This window comes from Biomphalaria glabrata, chromosome 9, assembly GCF_947242115.1.
Source record: "Biomphalaria glabrata chromosome 9, xgBioGlab47.1, whole genome shotgun sequence".
Taxonomy (NCBI): Eukaryota; Metazoa; Mollusca; class Gastropoda; family Planorbidae; genus Biomphalaria; species Biomphalaria glabrata.
This window is the reverse complement of record NC_074719.1, coordinates 40,303,719-40,319,656: the sequence shown is the minus strand read 5'-3', so window position 1 is coordinate 40,319,656 and position 15,938 is coordinate 40,303,719. Positions and strand designations below refer to the sequence as shown.

Below are 15,938 nucleotides of genomic sequence, written 5' to 3'. Positions count from 1 at the left end.
CACTCGAAAGTTTATGGTGGAGGGGGGGGCGGATTGATGCCATCGCCCCCTCCTGACCCTACCAATCGGCCAAAATACTAGAAGGGGGGGGGCGAAATAATCTAAAAATAGCTTGAAATATAAATAATTAGTATATATTATTAACATAAGTAATAAATTCGCATACAAATTGTGTGAATTCTATACTATAATTCGTCCGCCGAGTCGGCCGAGTGGGGGGGGCGATCGCCCCTCCCTCCCCCCCCTGGATCCGCCAGTGCCTGGTTGCATGCGGCCTTAGAACGAGTCAGTTGGAGTTCACTCCCGAAGGCCGCGGAATACACATTTGAGACCAAAAGAAAATCCGCTGCCGAGGACAAACGCAGACGCGAAAATAAAAACTAAATCGACCACCTGCGAACAGTGGTTATGCTTGCCCTGGATGTGGCAAAATATGTAGGTCACAGCTTGGCAAGCGCAGCCATGGGAAAAACTGCATTCCTCACTAATCTTCGGACTCGAAGACAAGCCTTATAATAATATATAAACTTAATAAACTTTAAAATAAAGTTCTTATGTGAACAACTCAATATAGCCTAACTCACTAACTGTTATTACAATATTCACATATTTAATTTGAGATAGAGATGTAATATTAATGAAATATACTGATATTTAAACAAAATCTAGGTCACCACAAAACAACGTCTTTACTCTTTCATGTCTCAAGATTGTTTGCCGTTTCACATTTGCATTACGCTAATTTCAACATCTTTAATGCATAAACACTAATCAATCGCTTAACCTCTTCTTACCGCCACCAGAAAACACACACACACACTCTATGACACCCCTTTTTGCCAAGAAGTTGCGTCTCCCCATCCCCCAATTCAAGGTACTAACCATCCCCACCCACGGGAGAGGACCCAAAGTTTGAGAAACTCTGCATTAAAAATACTGATGATCAATAATGCAATACAGAATAATAGTAAAAATATTCAGGGGCGTAGATAGGAATTTTTCATCATTTGGGGGCCCGGGAGGGGCTGGACCTCTTTGGGGGCCCCTGCATTTTGCGTAATATTGAATATTTATTGTAAAAAAACACTAATTTGGGGCCCCCCTCAAGTGGGGGCTCGGGGGGATTTTACATTTCTCCCCCTCCTCCCCCATCCTTTCTACGCCACTGATAATATTCCAATATGGAATACTTCACAATTTTGTAAAAATAAATCACTTAATTAAAAGATAATTAAAATTTATTTTAAACTAGAACACAAATGAACTTATTGTAGATATCTACACTCTCTAATCGGCAAAAAATATTCTACTCTCAACTAACAGCCATCTCAAATAAAAGTGACAATATTTTAATGTTGACTTTCTACTTACTAGGATCTTGAATCTAGATCTAGATCTAATTAGAGGGCGCCTATTCGACTCAAAACCAATATTGGAAACAGCCCGCGAAAATTCAAGGTTAGGGGGAGAGTCGGCACGTACGGAAAAACACATGGGAATCAAAGCGCGCCGCTTTTTTTTTTTCAAAATACCACCACCCCCTCCCAAGTTTTCAAAGTATAATGGAATCATTAGAATTTAAATAAAATATTTAAGTAATTATTTTTTTTAAACACAAAATATAAAAAAGGGATGCAAAAATTGCAAAATTAGTTCGGTTAAGAAAAGGAGGGTTCGTTCGGTTCGGTTCGTACCAAGCAGTTTCAAAGTTCGGGTTCGGTTCGGTTCGGTCATAAGTGAGGTTCGAGTTCGGTTCGTTCGGTTCGGGTTCGGTTCGTTTCCCATCTCTAGTTTTTATGTTACTGAAGAGGCCAATCCTTGATACAAAACAGGGGTCACAGGTTGGGCATCTGTAATTGTCAGACCAGCATTTTCACCCTTCTTTCTACGCCTGGGCTGCACACTGTCGGGGTTGAACAGATGGGGCACCACACAAGATCTGTCAACCGTCTTTCTTCATTTCACTCTGTCCTTTGCTATTGATAGAATGTCATTCATTGACGGGCCTGTTCATTCCATAGAGTTGGAGTTTACTTTTTTTGTCAGTAGTTAGCAGTTTATCGTGGGTTCCAATTGCTGTACTAATCCTGTTTCTAGTCTCTTCATTCGTGATGCGGTCTTTGTAAGTGACACCTAGGATTTAACTATATCTTCATAACTATCATTTCAATAAAATACATAGGAATATTAACATTAATAAATAAATCTCCGTATCCTGTGGTATCAGGCGTTAGTGCCGCCTTAGTTTATCTATCAATACATCATTATCGTCAACACTTTCGACTCAAGCAAATCTCTTCTTTTGTATCAATGTAGGTAGGGTTGTACTTGTTGATAGCTTGTAATTCATATTTTCCTTCTATTCATTCTGAAAAATATTGAAACCTGACTATTCTTACATGCCATAGCTGACCACTTCGGGGGCAGATTTTGAGTTTGTGTTTCCACACAAACTTTCTTTTTAACCTTTTTTTTTCTCTGTTCCCAGTTCGACCAAGTGCCGTGTCAGGACTGGACATTCTGAACACAAGCCAGTCTGAGCTTCTGCTGGTGATACAACACAACTACGACACCCAGAGAATGTTTTCATGGATGACCCTGGCGGACAGGCCGTTTCATTATGAAATCACATTGACCAGCATAGTTGACCTCTCACAAAGTGTACAGGTACTGCAGGCTACCCAATATGCTTACGTCAGATTTAAAATTCAACTGTAAGGTCAGCTACATATATATACATACACACACACATATAGCTCATTACAGTGCAATGTAACGTTGGTCTGCTTTGTTTGTTGTTGTTAATATTCTTCTAACCAAATTGTTTATTTTGTTTTTACAAAGTTAGTATCAACACTGTCTGTCTTCGAGATACAAATTGTGAACATGGTGAACTAATACCATTCTCGGATCAAGTTGAAACTTTGCGCAATTATTTATTAGTGAAAGAAGAAGTAGAATAATTTATTTTCAAATACAGCACATAAATCAATATAAATTATCCAAACCATTAAATAATTAATGGTAAATAATAATTTGTGTTTGTTACGTAAAAGGGGAAATAATACCGAGGTTTATGGCTGTATTGTGTAGTTATTCCTCCTAGATAAGCTTTTTTTTTTAAAAAAGTATTATTTATATTTTGTTCATGTTTAATTCTTATATGTTCACTTAGATACAAGTCCCATGCCCAGAGACTAGCCCCAAAGAAACAATGGTAGGGGTAAGAGTTCAAAACATGTCGTCTTTTACCAGCTACAACGTCACTGTGCGTGGTGTTGGTGGTGGCGGAGCTGGCCGGGCTGTGTCCAGAGTGTTTCGTACAGACAAGTCAGGTGAGTTGGGGTGTTCTGGCCAGGATCTTGTGTGCTGTTCTAATCCAATACTATTTCATCATTTAATCCAAACTAGCCAAAGAACATTACAGTTAACAAGACAGACTTGATCAAGACTTCACAGTACTTTAAATGAGGCATTTAGTCACAAACGGGATTTTGTCTCGACTCGATATCCATCGTTACTTATTCGACTCTAACGCTATTCAACCTTCCTCTAAAATCTAAACTATCGGCCATATTGTTCTTCAACCTACGCCTCTTGTGTCACGTCATTCGGCTGTCTGACTACGTCACTACTTTTACTTTTATAAAACAATACACAATATATTTCTCTACAGACCTAACATACTCTCTAACTAGACTAGGTCACTACAGCTTCTAGTAAAGTTGTATAGAAGTGAATGTTGATTTCAAGAGAGATTTTCAATAAATAATAATAGTTTCAGTCGCAAAGCAAACGCTCCTGTTCGACACAAAGTAGCTGCGTTCGAAATATTTTTCAATGGAAAAAAAATATGTCTAAATTTAGATTTAAACAATAGCAGCAGTTTCGTCCTTTAGTCTGCCGGACTATTTGAGGCATTGTCAGAATCTTTACACGGCTCAATAGGGGAATACAGCGATTTTAATACATAATACATATAAACAAAGAAAAATGAAGACTGGTTTGAAGCATCTACCAGAAATGGATATTGCCACCAGAAACAAGAGAGTAGCCATGCTAAACTACAAGAAGGAGCCCACCCCAAGCAACTTACAAGCACTCAGATCTACAGGAAACAATGTTCAAAGAAGAGAGATACAGTGCGCTAACAAATACTGGCAGGACCTATGTGAAAGCATTCAATCTTGTGCTGGCTGTGGTAACATCAGAGGACTACACGAGGGCATGAATAAAGCCTTTGGACCTCACACCAGCAAGTGTGCACTTCTTTATGGCAATGAGAGTTGGGCAACTTACGTGCGTCAAGAACACATATAAAATAGCTTCCACATACGCTGCCTGCGACGCATAATGTGCATCTCCTGGAGGGATCATGTCTCCAACCAGGAAGTTCTGAAACGGGCCAATATTCACAGCGTCTATGCTCATGTTACACAGAGAAGACTACGCTGGCTCGGTCATGTCACTCCCATACCAGATGGAAGAATACCTAAATACATACTATACGCTAAGCTTGCAGAGGGAGTCAGACCCAAGGTCCGCCCAAGACTAACCTACAGAGATGCCTGTAAGCGAGATATGAGAACCACGGGCATCGACCAAAGTATGTGGGAGATGATAGCCCAAGACCGGACAGCAAGGAGACAGACTGTACGTGCTGGTACGAACTTCGCCGAGTGCAAAAGAAACGAAGCTGCATCAGTCAAAAAAAAAGAAGAAAGCTGCCCTGTCAACTTGCCCTAAGTCAGATGCATACACATGCACGAACTGTGTCAGACTCCAGGATCGGCTTGATCAGCCATACCAGATTCTGCCCCGTCTCAAGATGGATCTAAAGCCATTGAATCACCTGGGCGCATCCATTGTCTTCCGAGACATAAGGAGCCATATATATATATATATATATATATATATATATATATATATATATATATTACTGTAACTCTTTCTTACCCAAATAACAGCCAATACAATTATGTCAGCCAGTTTATATCAATTGTATGTCTCCCTCAACTCCTCTGCTTTTTGCTGACTGTCCCGTCCGACTCTTGATGTTGTCTTAAGAGCTTGCGTTCAATAGAGCAGAAGACAATTTACAGCCCATCTGTCTCTATTGTTAACAAGGTTGTCATGTGACCAGCATAACGACCAACCGCCATTATTTTCTCCACCTGATACCAGGTTTCGTTAGATCTTAACGGATGTTCTATAAGTTCCAAAATGGATGTCTTCACTGAACTCCTGTTCCACGGTATGGAAACCAAGCATTCTACCACTCGGCCGCCGCGCCTCTCAACTATAGATCACGTGTTTTCATAAATAATAATAAAGAAATAAGCACACTGATAGATAGATAGATAGATAGATAGATAGATAGATAGATAGATAGATAGATAGATAGATAGATAGATAGATAGATAGATTGATAGATTGATAGATACATACATACATACATACATACATACATACATACATACATACATACATAGATACATAGATAGATAGATAGATTGTAGGCCTAATATATCAAAGAAGAGCATATCTAGAAACATGTTCCAATTAAAAACATGTTCCCGTGCTTCAGTTCCAGCCCACCCTCCAAAAGACTTGCTCTTCTCCAGAGTCCCAACCCACAACAAGAACCAGTCATGTGTTACAATCTACTGGCAGGTAAGAATAACATGTACGCATATAAGCTGTAGTGCAATAAGCAATATGAAGATTTGGTTCACCACGTCAAGAAATTCATTTTTAATTTTTTTTTAAATGGTGCGAAATTAGTTTGGCTTTATGACCATTTACATCTCCGGCATCGGGTCAAAGGTCAGAGAAACTTTTAAAAAAAAAGTCCAAATAATCCTTAAATCCACTTAAACTTTGCACTCTGGACAGGCCTGTCGAAGCATCACCGAACCAGGGAATACAGCAGATGAAGCACAAAACATGTTCGTAATATTTGTTATTCAATGCAAGTATCATTGTAATTATGAGAATCAATATAATTTAATATAATATCATAATGGATTATTATTTGTTAAGATTATGTTTCTTTATCAAGAGTTGATCTCAAAGTTTAAAGTGGTGTAATAGCATAAAGGAGGCATCTGAACGAGACCAGGCGTTTTATACACACGACAGCTCAGAGCATAGAACAGTGACTTTTGCATAGCTTCTTATAAGGTCCATTGTTGGGTAGACCTCCGTTATATCGTCTCTAATGTCAACATTCATCTCTGGACTGTTCATGCCTTGTGTCTAACTGAGCGCTGGTACGCAACATGAGTACGTGTTAAAGCAGGGCTAGCTATTACATTATTATAAACTAGTTGATGAATAGTTTTTTGTGCGTCACAAACTCGTAGGTGGCCTCAGCGGGTCCGTCTTACAAATGCTGTAGGCAGGGGCGGACTGGCTTTATGGGCATTCGGGCGAATGCCCGGTGGGCTGGTACCCAAATGGGCCTGTTGGGCCACCGAAAGGACTGCATGGATGCCACTATGGCACGTATTAAATTGTTAAAGGTTTTATAGTATTCTCTTTTAAAAGTCACACTCTGAACGTCGTGTTTAAAGAAATCTTGTACAGACTCTACAATGCAAGACTAATTAAATCTAACACATTCTACGATATAATGTAATAGTCTACATCCGTAAACAGTGAAACTAGTACGCTCCGTCCCTTTAGGGCCAACACACTTAGCGATTAATAAGCAACATAAGGTCTATATTTCTAATTAAGATATAGAGGATGTTTACAGTTATCGATACATTATCCAACTTAAAATAATGATTTTGAGGACAGGTAGACCTAGAACTAGTAGAACTAGATGCCCTGGTATCCAGCTTGTGGGCCGGATTTTGTAGAATTGCCCGGGCCGATTTTGACATCCAGTCCGCCCCTGGCTGTAGGTCACTAATAAGCAAACGACTAGATTACATTCATAGCACGTAGCGATAATGTAATAAAACCTTTCAAGTAGTGTGAGTATACTTGTATAGAGAATACAATAAACATGCACATATGTAACCCTGCCGGACCAAGTAAAATCAAAGGACGTTTGGGCCACGAGGCCTTCACCAGCTACAAAAATAGACAAACAATAAACACAAAACAGGCTCAAGTTAAATTAATTGAATACTGTTGTTCTCTATCGAGGCAGAAAAAAAAAAGAGCTACGCTATTATAAAGGCGCGAGAAATCGGAAAGGGGCGGTAATGCCAGGTAAAGATAAATGACAAAAACGGTATTGTGTTACTGCCCATCTTTGTTTTTGAGTATAATTCTATAATTCATTCAAACATAATAAACAGCTTATAAATAAGCTTATATATAGCTTAGTTGTATCAATTGGTATTTATCAGTCATGTAAAAAAAATTGTTTTAGATCTAGATCTAGACTAACAATAATAAATCTGTGCCATTAAAAATATGTTCCCAATAGTCTTTGTCTAACGCCACTTTGTTCTTTTAGCCTTCTTAATACCCTATGATTCTTTCACTTGTCTGGACTTGTTGGGGAAGGGGGAGGGAATAAAGGGTGTATCGTGGTGCATGCTTACATGATCGTTTTTTAAAACGCATGAAACAATGTTCTCTCGCGGCTTTAGACTCCTCAAGGGGACTAATTCAACTTATACCAACACATCTGTCAAGCACGATTTATTTCACTTGTTCAAGATACCAAATAAAATAATTAATTAATAATAGGTTATTTTTTTTTTTTTTATTTATTCTTGTGTTGTCAGATAAAAGAAATAATTGTGCAAAATTTCAGCTTAATCAGAGATTGGGTGTGGGAGAAATAATATGAACTGTTTTTTGTTGGAAAGACAGCCAGAAAGACATGATAGAAGCTTTGTAAATACACCATAGCAAGTGGTTTCAATTTGTTGTTTTCTCTTTCATTGCATTAAATGTTCTTACTCTAGTGCAAAGCTTAGGCCTTATATCAAGTTATCAACTCAGTCCGTCTGTCTGTCCGTCTGTCTGTCTGTCTGGTACAAATATTGTGTACGTTATTTCTCCAACTTCCAAATCTCGGATCAATTTGAAACTCGGCACTATCATTGAGTGTTCCTACCAAAACTGGAATCAATTAAAATAAAACAAAAATTTTTTTTTGTAACTTTACCTATCCTTTAGTCTGCTAGACCGTTGAGGCACCATTCAAGATTTGTCGACCGTCTTTCTCCGTTCCTCTCTGTCATTTGCCTTATTTAGAACCTCTTTCAATGGCAGGTCTGTCCATTCTTTTATGTTGTCTTCCAATCGCTTTCTCTGTCTGCCACTTCTTCTTTTTCCTGGTACTGTTCTCTGAAAGAAGGTCTTTGCAAGCCCCGAAGACCTTGTAATATGGCAATAGATTTTTAGCTTGCGTTTTTTTAATGAAACTTAGCAGGTCTTCATGGGGTGCAATCGCTGCATTGAGCCTTCTCTACTTTCTTAGTTTGTAATGCAGTCCTTAAAAGTCCTTCAATTATTAATTAATTAGAGTTAATTAATCATTATTGTTTGATATTGAAATAGTGGAAAATCTTACAATATCTAGAGCTATGGCTGTAAATGAGCAGTTACTTTCCTTAGATAAAATTTTATTTTCTTTTTTATTTTGCTTTAAATAGGTTTAGGGAGACTAAAAGTGACTATTGGGCCTATTTCACGAACAATGAGGAAACTTAATGAAATCGTATTGCTTTACATTAAATCACGTTTCTTAGATAGGATTGTAGGAAAGTACCGTCATTTTGTCCTGTGTGTTTTTTAAAGGGACGCAATCCACAAGGAATTATAAAACATATTGAACTAAAACAAATTATACTTTTAAAATTCTTTTTATAAAAACAGCCATTACCATTGTCTTCAAGGGGAGGCAATAATGTGACGTACTTGATCAGTCTCATGTCAAGGATTAAACAAGATTTGGAAGCGACATATGTGACATTTGGACCCGCTTTCCAGAGTTGTGAAATGACGTGGGATCCTCTTGTGTTTAAGGTTTGGTCAGTCAACGAAATGGGACGGTCCAAGGCTTTCTCGGAAATATTGATTCCACGTGACAAAGGTGAGTTTATGTGTATTAGTATGCAGATTAAAGAGTACCAATAAAACATACTGCTACTTATTACATTTTAAATAGTTATAAATGCTTTACCGCCATCACAAACGTCCATATTGCATTGTTAAAATATGGTTTGAATGTTTCAACGCTATCATAATCATCTACAGGGCCGGTCTTACAGATTGCGGGGCCCTATGCGAAACGGATAGCGCGTGGCCTATTCTGGGTAGGGATAAGGATAATGAGTGAAAATTAAGAATTTTTCGTAATAAAAAATTTCGTCATTGCATTTTATTATATTTTACTAAGTGTAAAATCACAATTAAATTAAATTACGAGCAATGTACAATAGAAGGTAGTTTTCCAACAAAAAGCAGATAAACAAACATTCACATCTGCCTTTTAGATTTACTTTTTAAAGAGATCAAGACAGATTTAGATCTAGAATCTCTATTTACATGCAACTGACTATTAGGGCGGCCTACAGTAAATTAACTGTTGGGGCTTCCTCTTTTGGTTTTAAATTCGCCTTATTATTTTTATTAAATGAAAGTTGACAATGCCGTTTTTTTTTTAAAGCGATTAGGGTTGACGTTTTTTATGTTTAATGACATTCAATTTTATTTTCTGTCTTCGTTATTGTCTTACAGTTTTCTATGAATTTTTTTTGTATATCTATGTCAGTTCTTTTTTATACATATTTTTCAAGTGTTCCTTTATTATTTCCAAAATTTTAAAACTATTTTGCGTTTCTGTTCCGTCTTTGTCTTTTAAGGGTTTTTATTGTCTTGTTCTTTTGTGTGTTCTGTTTCTATCGCTAAAAACACTTTACTAGGCTCTTCCGACATTCTCGGCCCCTTTGTATTTGTACATATTTATTGATTCCAATTGTTCCTTTATTTGAGCACTGTCTATTTCATCCTGTGAAACTTGAAATAAATCTTTTAGTCTTTCCTCTTCTTGGCGTCTTTTTTTATTACTTTTGTTTGCGGCCAGGATTTTAATTTGCTGCTTTAGTGACGTTTTCATTCTAGGCCAGATTTGGATCAAGTGACTCTCTCCTTGTTTTTCCTCCTATAGGCTCTAGCGTTCTTGTAATTGATTCAACTATTAATGGATCCTGTAGAAGGCTATTATTCATCTTCCAATGTGTGTCCGTTTGTCTTTTGCCACCTTTTGTTTCCTCCTAGCCTTAATAGCACTCCTCTGTGGTCTGTGTAGTCTAGAGTCTCTTGGATGTGTGTAACTCCAAATAATTTACAAGTTACTGGTGTGTAGAATCTGTCAATTCTTGTCTCCACCGAGTATGAGCTATGTTTCAAGGTAGTTTCCCTTCCCTCTGGCCGTGACGCTCTATATGCGTCCAGAAAGTGAATGGTTCCTTTAATTTCTCTTAGGAAAATATAAGTTTCAGCCGTTGACCGAGGGAGTGGACCTTGTGTGTTTGTGTATTGCTTGTCTAAATGTGTTTCTATGTAGTTAAAGTCTCCCCCCTCCCAATAGTATTTTTTTCTCCTTTGTGTCTGCTGTGTAATTTTTCGCTCAGAGTTTCGAAAAAGTGTGGTCTCTCTCCACTCAGAGTCGGAGCGTCTATGTTAATAAGTGGGTATGCTTGTTTTTGTGCTTCTATCTTGACTATGACCACCCTACCACTATTATCGCTATGTGAGTATGTGACCTATAACCTATCTGATGTCTGTAAGATTGCTACTCCCCTGCATTCCTCCCCTACACTAAAGTAGCCCTCCTTCATGTCCAATGTTTGATGTAATATGCTTACTTCTGAAAACAGCACACTTTTTTTCCTTGGCGCAGTCTGGAAAAGAGCTCACAGCTCAGCAGCAATAAAGCTGGCTAGAAGAAGAAGAAGATTGCTTACTTCTGAAAATCGAATTCACATTTGTCTCCTGTACGAAAATAAAGTCCAGTGTGTGTGTTTTGGTTAGATGACATACGTCTTTTTGTTTATTTTTTTAGACCTCGGATGTTAAGTGAAATGACTGTGATGTCTGCCATGATAATGTGTTTGTGTGTTGTTTAGTTGTTTGCGTATGTGTTTCTGTGTGTGTGTGTCTACTGTGTTTTGTTTTGTTCAATTGTTCATGTGTTTGGCGGTGTGTCAGGGTCCCCCACCCCCCTCGTCTATTACTAGAGGTGCAGGAGAGTTAGGGAACTCCTTCATTTCCTCTCCCTTTCTTCCCCTTTCTTTTCCCACCTCAGGAGGTCCCTCCCCCCTTGGTCATCAGAGGCGGAGGACAGAGAAAGAGTTCTTTTTCGGCTTGCTTTATTTGGAGAGCTACGCTCCGAACTAACACGTACGATGGTTTTTAGTTTTTAATGCGTATTTGATTCCGTGTTAATTTCCTTTTCGCCTGTTTTTTTTTTTTTTTTTCTTTTGGGGGGGGGGGGGAAAGGATGGTTCTCCCACTGTATTCGCGTGTTTTGTGTGTTCTGTCTTTTTTTTTTTTTTGCTTTTTACGAGTTCGAAACCGTCTTCATCTACCCCAGGTATAGCCTTGGTCAGTCCCTTCCCACTATCCCTTTTCAGGGCCATCGCATATGTGTTTTTGTTGGCCTCCAGGGGTTTCTCATCGTCTTTTTTGGGGCCCCTAGGAATGGCCCTGTTGGGGCACTGGTTTGACCAGTGGTCTTCTTTTTGACAATACCAGCATTGTTGTCTTCTTCCCGGCGTTGTAATTAGGACTTTGTAGGTCCTGGGATCCTCTTCATATTTTGGTTGTATGTAGTGGGGCAGCTCGGTGCCTCTGTGGGGCTTAATCCACGCCAACCACTTGTCACTAACCCCCAGCCTCAAAGCTTCGATTATGGAACCTTCTTCAGCGAGGTTTCCGAAGATCTCCTCAATTTAGTTTTTAGGTATGGTGGGTTTACACCCAGTGGAGCGTCACCTTTATTTTCTCATCCTCCAGGGTGGTAACTTCCACCCTGAAGATGTCTTCACTTCCGAAGACCCTTCCTTTCCTATGATCCTATTCCTCACCACAAGTGAGGAGCACACACATTAACCATAGGAAGGGATTCTCAAACAGGTACAGGGAATGTCTTTATAGACAGGGGTCGGCAACCTGCGGTTCGCGAGCCAAATGCGGCTCTTTGGATGTTAAGCTGCGGCTCTTTATTCCCATACGCAAATATTATTCATTTTTATCGAAATAAAAACATTTGAAAATCTTTCTGACTCTATTAACGAGGATTAGGCACCGATTGTATCTTACAGCCACGTGTATTTCAGCGCACCCCTCTCTCATGTCTTGAAATGTAACATATTTGCTGGTGGAAGATATTTAACTTTCTTCTGCCTTATCACTTGATTTTACAAGTCTTGCGACAAAAGAGACACGGCATTAGTTGGCATTTTTGTCAGATATATGTCTTCAAAGGTTCAAAAGAACTTCTAGGATTGCTACCGCATTCGTGAGAAACTAGAGGAGAAGATACAGCTAATGTCGTGCAAAAATATAAATAAAATTGTTTCGATAGCAGCTAATGAAGCCAGATGTATGAAGGGAAAAAATAAAGGGACAACTTCGATTCTTTGGCGCAAATTAAACCACGAAATTCTTACGTTTCACTGCATAATAGACAAGAAGCGCTTTGTGTCCAAACATTTCTGGCCGAAATAGTTGAGGTCACGAATTTAGTAATCACGATTTTTAGCAGCATCTTGTCAAAAGCGTTCTTCTATCGTCGGTTTGAAGAAGACTCAATATTCCGACCTCCTACTTTACAATAAAGTGCTATGACTTTCCAAAGGTACGGTGTTGAAATGTTTTTCTTTGTGCTGTAATGGCATAAATACATTTCTAACTGATAAAGTCATAAATCACCCTGAATTAGAGAACGACAAATGGTTGCAAGCATTTTGCATTATGGTGGATATAACAGAGAAATTAAATGAGCTGAATATAAAAGCCGCAAGGAAAGGGAAACCCACCCATTCTATGTTTTGGCAGAAGATTTGGTTTGTTTAGAGAAAACATTAATTCTTTTTGCAGAAGATATTCAGAACGGTCAATTACTTCATTTTCCATTTGTAAATAAATATTGCGATAAAATCAATGCAACTGTTGACACAAGTTACTTTAGCAAAGTTATAAAGAAAAAGTAAAGATGAATTTGCTGACAGATTTGAGCAATTCAAAACAAACAAAACGATTGTAGCATGTATAAAAAAATCCTCTCAACACAAATAATAACGAAATTCACATTAAGCCATTTGGAATTGATACTGAATCTCTAGACATGCAATTGATCGATTTAAAAATTAAAGCTTTGTGGAGTTGAAAATCTACAGAGTTAAAAATCAAGTTGGAAGAGTTGAAGGTCCAGAATATGTACGTCCGCAACAAAGGTGGACAGCTTTAAAAGAAATGCCGCGAGTTGAGTCACTTATATTCAACGCATAGAATAGTCTTCCAGTCAGGTGAAAAGTTGATATTTGGAAGGCTGACTATCTTCGGATCGGCATATTTGTGCGAGCAAGCGTTCTCTTGCATGAATATAATTAAAAGTAAAGTAAGAAGTCAACTAACAAATGTAAACTTAGAGTCGTGTTTGAAACTAAAAACAAGTTATGAGCCAAATGTATCCAAACTTTCCAAAACCAAAGCCATCACTCCCACTGAATTTGTTTGCTCAAAAGTTAGTAACTAGAGTATAAGTTAGTGTTGTATGTAAAGTTATATATATATATAATCTAATTTGTTTGAAAAATACTTTAAATATATATATATATATATATAAATAAAAAGATATTTTTGCTTATTTCTTATTTCTTTTTCTTTCTTTTTATAAAAAAAAATATTTATACGAATACTATTTATTGTTGGGAAGAAAAAAATGTGTGGCTCTTTAAAAACGTTGAAATTTAGTAAATTGTAATTTTTGGCTCTTCCGACTCGAAAGGTTGCCGACCCCTCGAGGGAACACAAAAATCCAAGGAAAGTTTCAACAAAACACAGTAAATTTGAAGAAATCGAAAAAAACAAAACAAATACGAAATACTTCCAGTATAATACTTAGATATACATCTAGATTTAAATATACAACAAATATTTCGGTGAATATCAATAGAAAGGTTATAATTGAGCGCAGAGAGTTAGACCAACGTGCTGATCATGGGACCTCCTGTGCAAAACAGAATAAGGGCGTACATACGCATGAGGGAACGTTAATTTTCTTCGAATTATATAAACAACATATTAAAAGTAATATTGGTTTCTAATAGTCATGTACAATGGTCAAACAGTTTAAATTTTGTTTTTAAATACATAAATAAATATAATTTGTTGTTTAGATTTTTTATAATATAGTGTTATAAAAATATTTGCTGTCTTTTACGCCATTTTTCATTCTTATTCAACAAATAAATGCAAAATTTTGTTAATAAAAAGTCAATAAAGTCCTCCATGTCATTGCAATACGAAAATAATTGACAGAAAGGTCAAATATCAAAGGCAGATAACTGTTGCAAAAAGATGTCATTTTTTTTTTATTTCTATAAGAATTACTAGATTTGTAATTTAAAAGGTCAACCGATAAAAAAAATATAGTTTCTTTCATTAATACTGTTAGAAATCATATATAATGAATACATTTATATTAATATTAACATTTTAAAGAAATACTTGGTAAAATAGAAGGAAAAAAAACAAGAGTAGATTTGTCTTTCAAATAGAACAATTAATTTTCACGTGTGTTTATATAGTCTCGATCAGAACAGATTAATATCGCCGTGTGGCATTTACGATGAACGCTGGCTTTTAGAGCCGAGGATACTGGGTTCAATGCTCAGAAATGGCATTTTTTAAATAATTTTTTTAATTAGAAAAGTGTGATCCTTATTCCTAACTATAATAACCTAAATGAAATGATTTTTTTTTCTGAATATGTAAATATATTCTAATCATAAAATAAATAGAGATGAACGAATTGATTTTTTACATCTAGATTTTTTTCATTTTTTTATTTTCGTACTTTAGTATTGAAACTGATGATTTTGTTAGAGATTTGTGTCATTATTGTGCTATCAATTAGTTGCAATGTTTCTCCAGTATGAAAGTGTTCAATTCTTTACCGCTTTTATATAGTTAGACTTGAACCGCTATTAGTTTGAAATATTTCAACATTTTAACTGGTATACTTTAATCACCGGTATTTAATAATTTAAATGTATCTCTGCTATTAAATCGTAATGCTAGAAAATTGTTTGATTTACCTTAATGTTTTCTTCATGTCTCTGCGCGAGGACCCCTGACCACCTCCCCTTCAGATGTTTCCTACATTGCCTACGCCTTGCCCCTCTGCTCTTATCGTATGTTATATAATACAGATGTCACTTCACAAAAGATGATGATTACGTCCTAGGCGTTATAAAAGTAGATCTAGATCTTTACTAGACTTTATGAGTTCTAAATTAGAATTCTACATCTAGTTTTAGATCTAGATGTCCATATAATGAAAGTACCAATAAATAATTGCGTAAGAATGCATTGCCCGCTAGCCAAATGGCTGACATCGTTCCATCAGGCAGCTGAGGGTGTCAACAATCATTGTTTCGATACCTGGTTTGAACCAAACTTTAAAAAATTTATTTTTTTTATATTTTAAGTTTTTTATTTTAAATTTTTGCTCATGTTTTCTTTTAAATTTAGATTCTTCCAAACCTCAAATGCTGGTTGAATTTGATGGCTCTCTAGTTCATATTATTATCCGGCTTCCTGAAGTACCTTATATAAAGAGTCTGGCTGTTTATATATGCGACGCCAGGGCGGATTCAACTTCAGACATGTGTAATGTATGCTATTGAAACTCTAGGGACATACCCTCTAAAACAGTCTCTCTCATTCATCTTTCT

The 15,938-nt window shown here is 37.0% G+C and overlaps 1 protein-coding gene across 2 annotated transcripts in view; it reads left to right on the top strand.

Annotated features, from left to right (window-relative positions):
* The window catches only part of LOC106075307 (uncharacterized), a 46,031-nt gene that overhangs the window by 14,080 nt on the left and 16,013 nt on the right, over positions 1-15,938 (top strand). For both annotated transcript variants that reach the window (XM_056042008.1, XM_056042007.1), the window contains exons 7-11: positions 2,489-2,667; positions 3,176-3,335; positions 5,588-5,673; positions 8,848-9,064; positions 15,736-15,878. In XM_056042008.1, the coding sequence (XP_055897983.1) occupies positions 2,489-2,667; positions 3,176-3,335; positions 5,588-5,673; positions 8,848-9,064; positions 15,736-15,878 (785 nt within the window). The remainder of the gene's footprint in view (positions 1-2,488; positions 2,668-3,175; positions 3,336-5,587; positions 5,674-8,847; positions 9,065-15,735; positions 15,879-15,938) is intronic.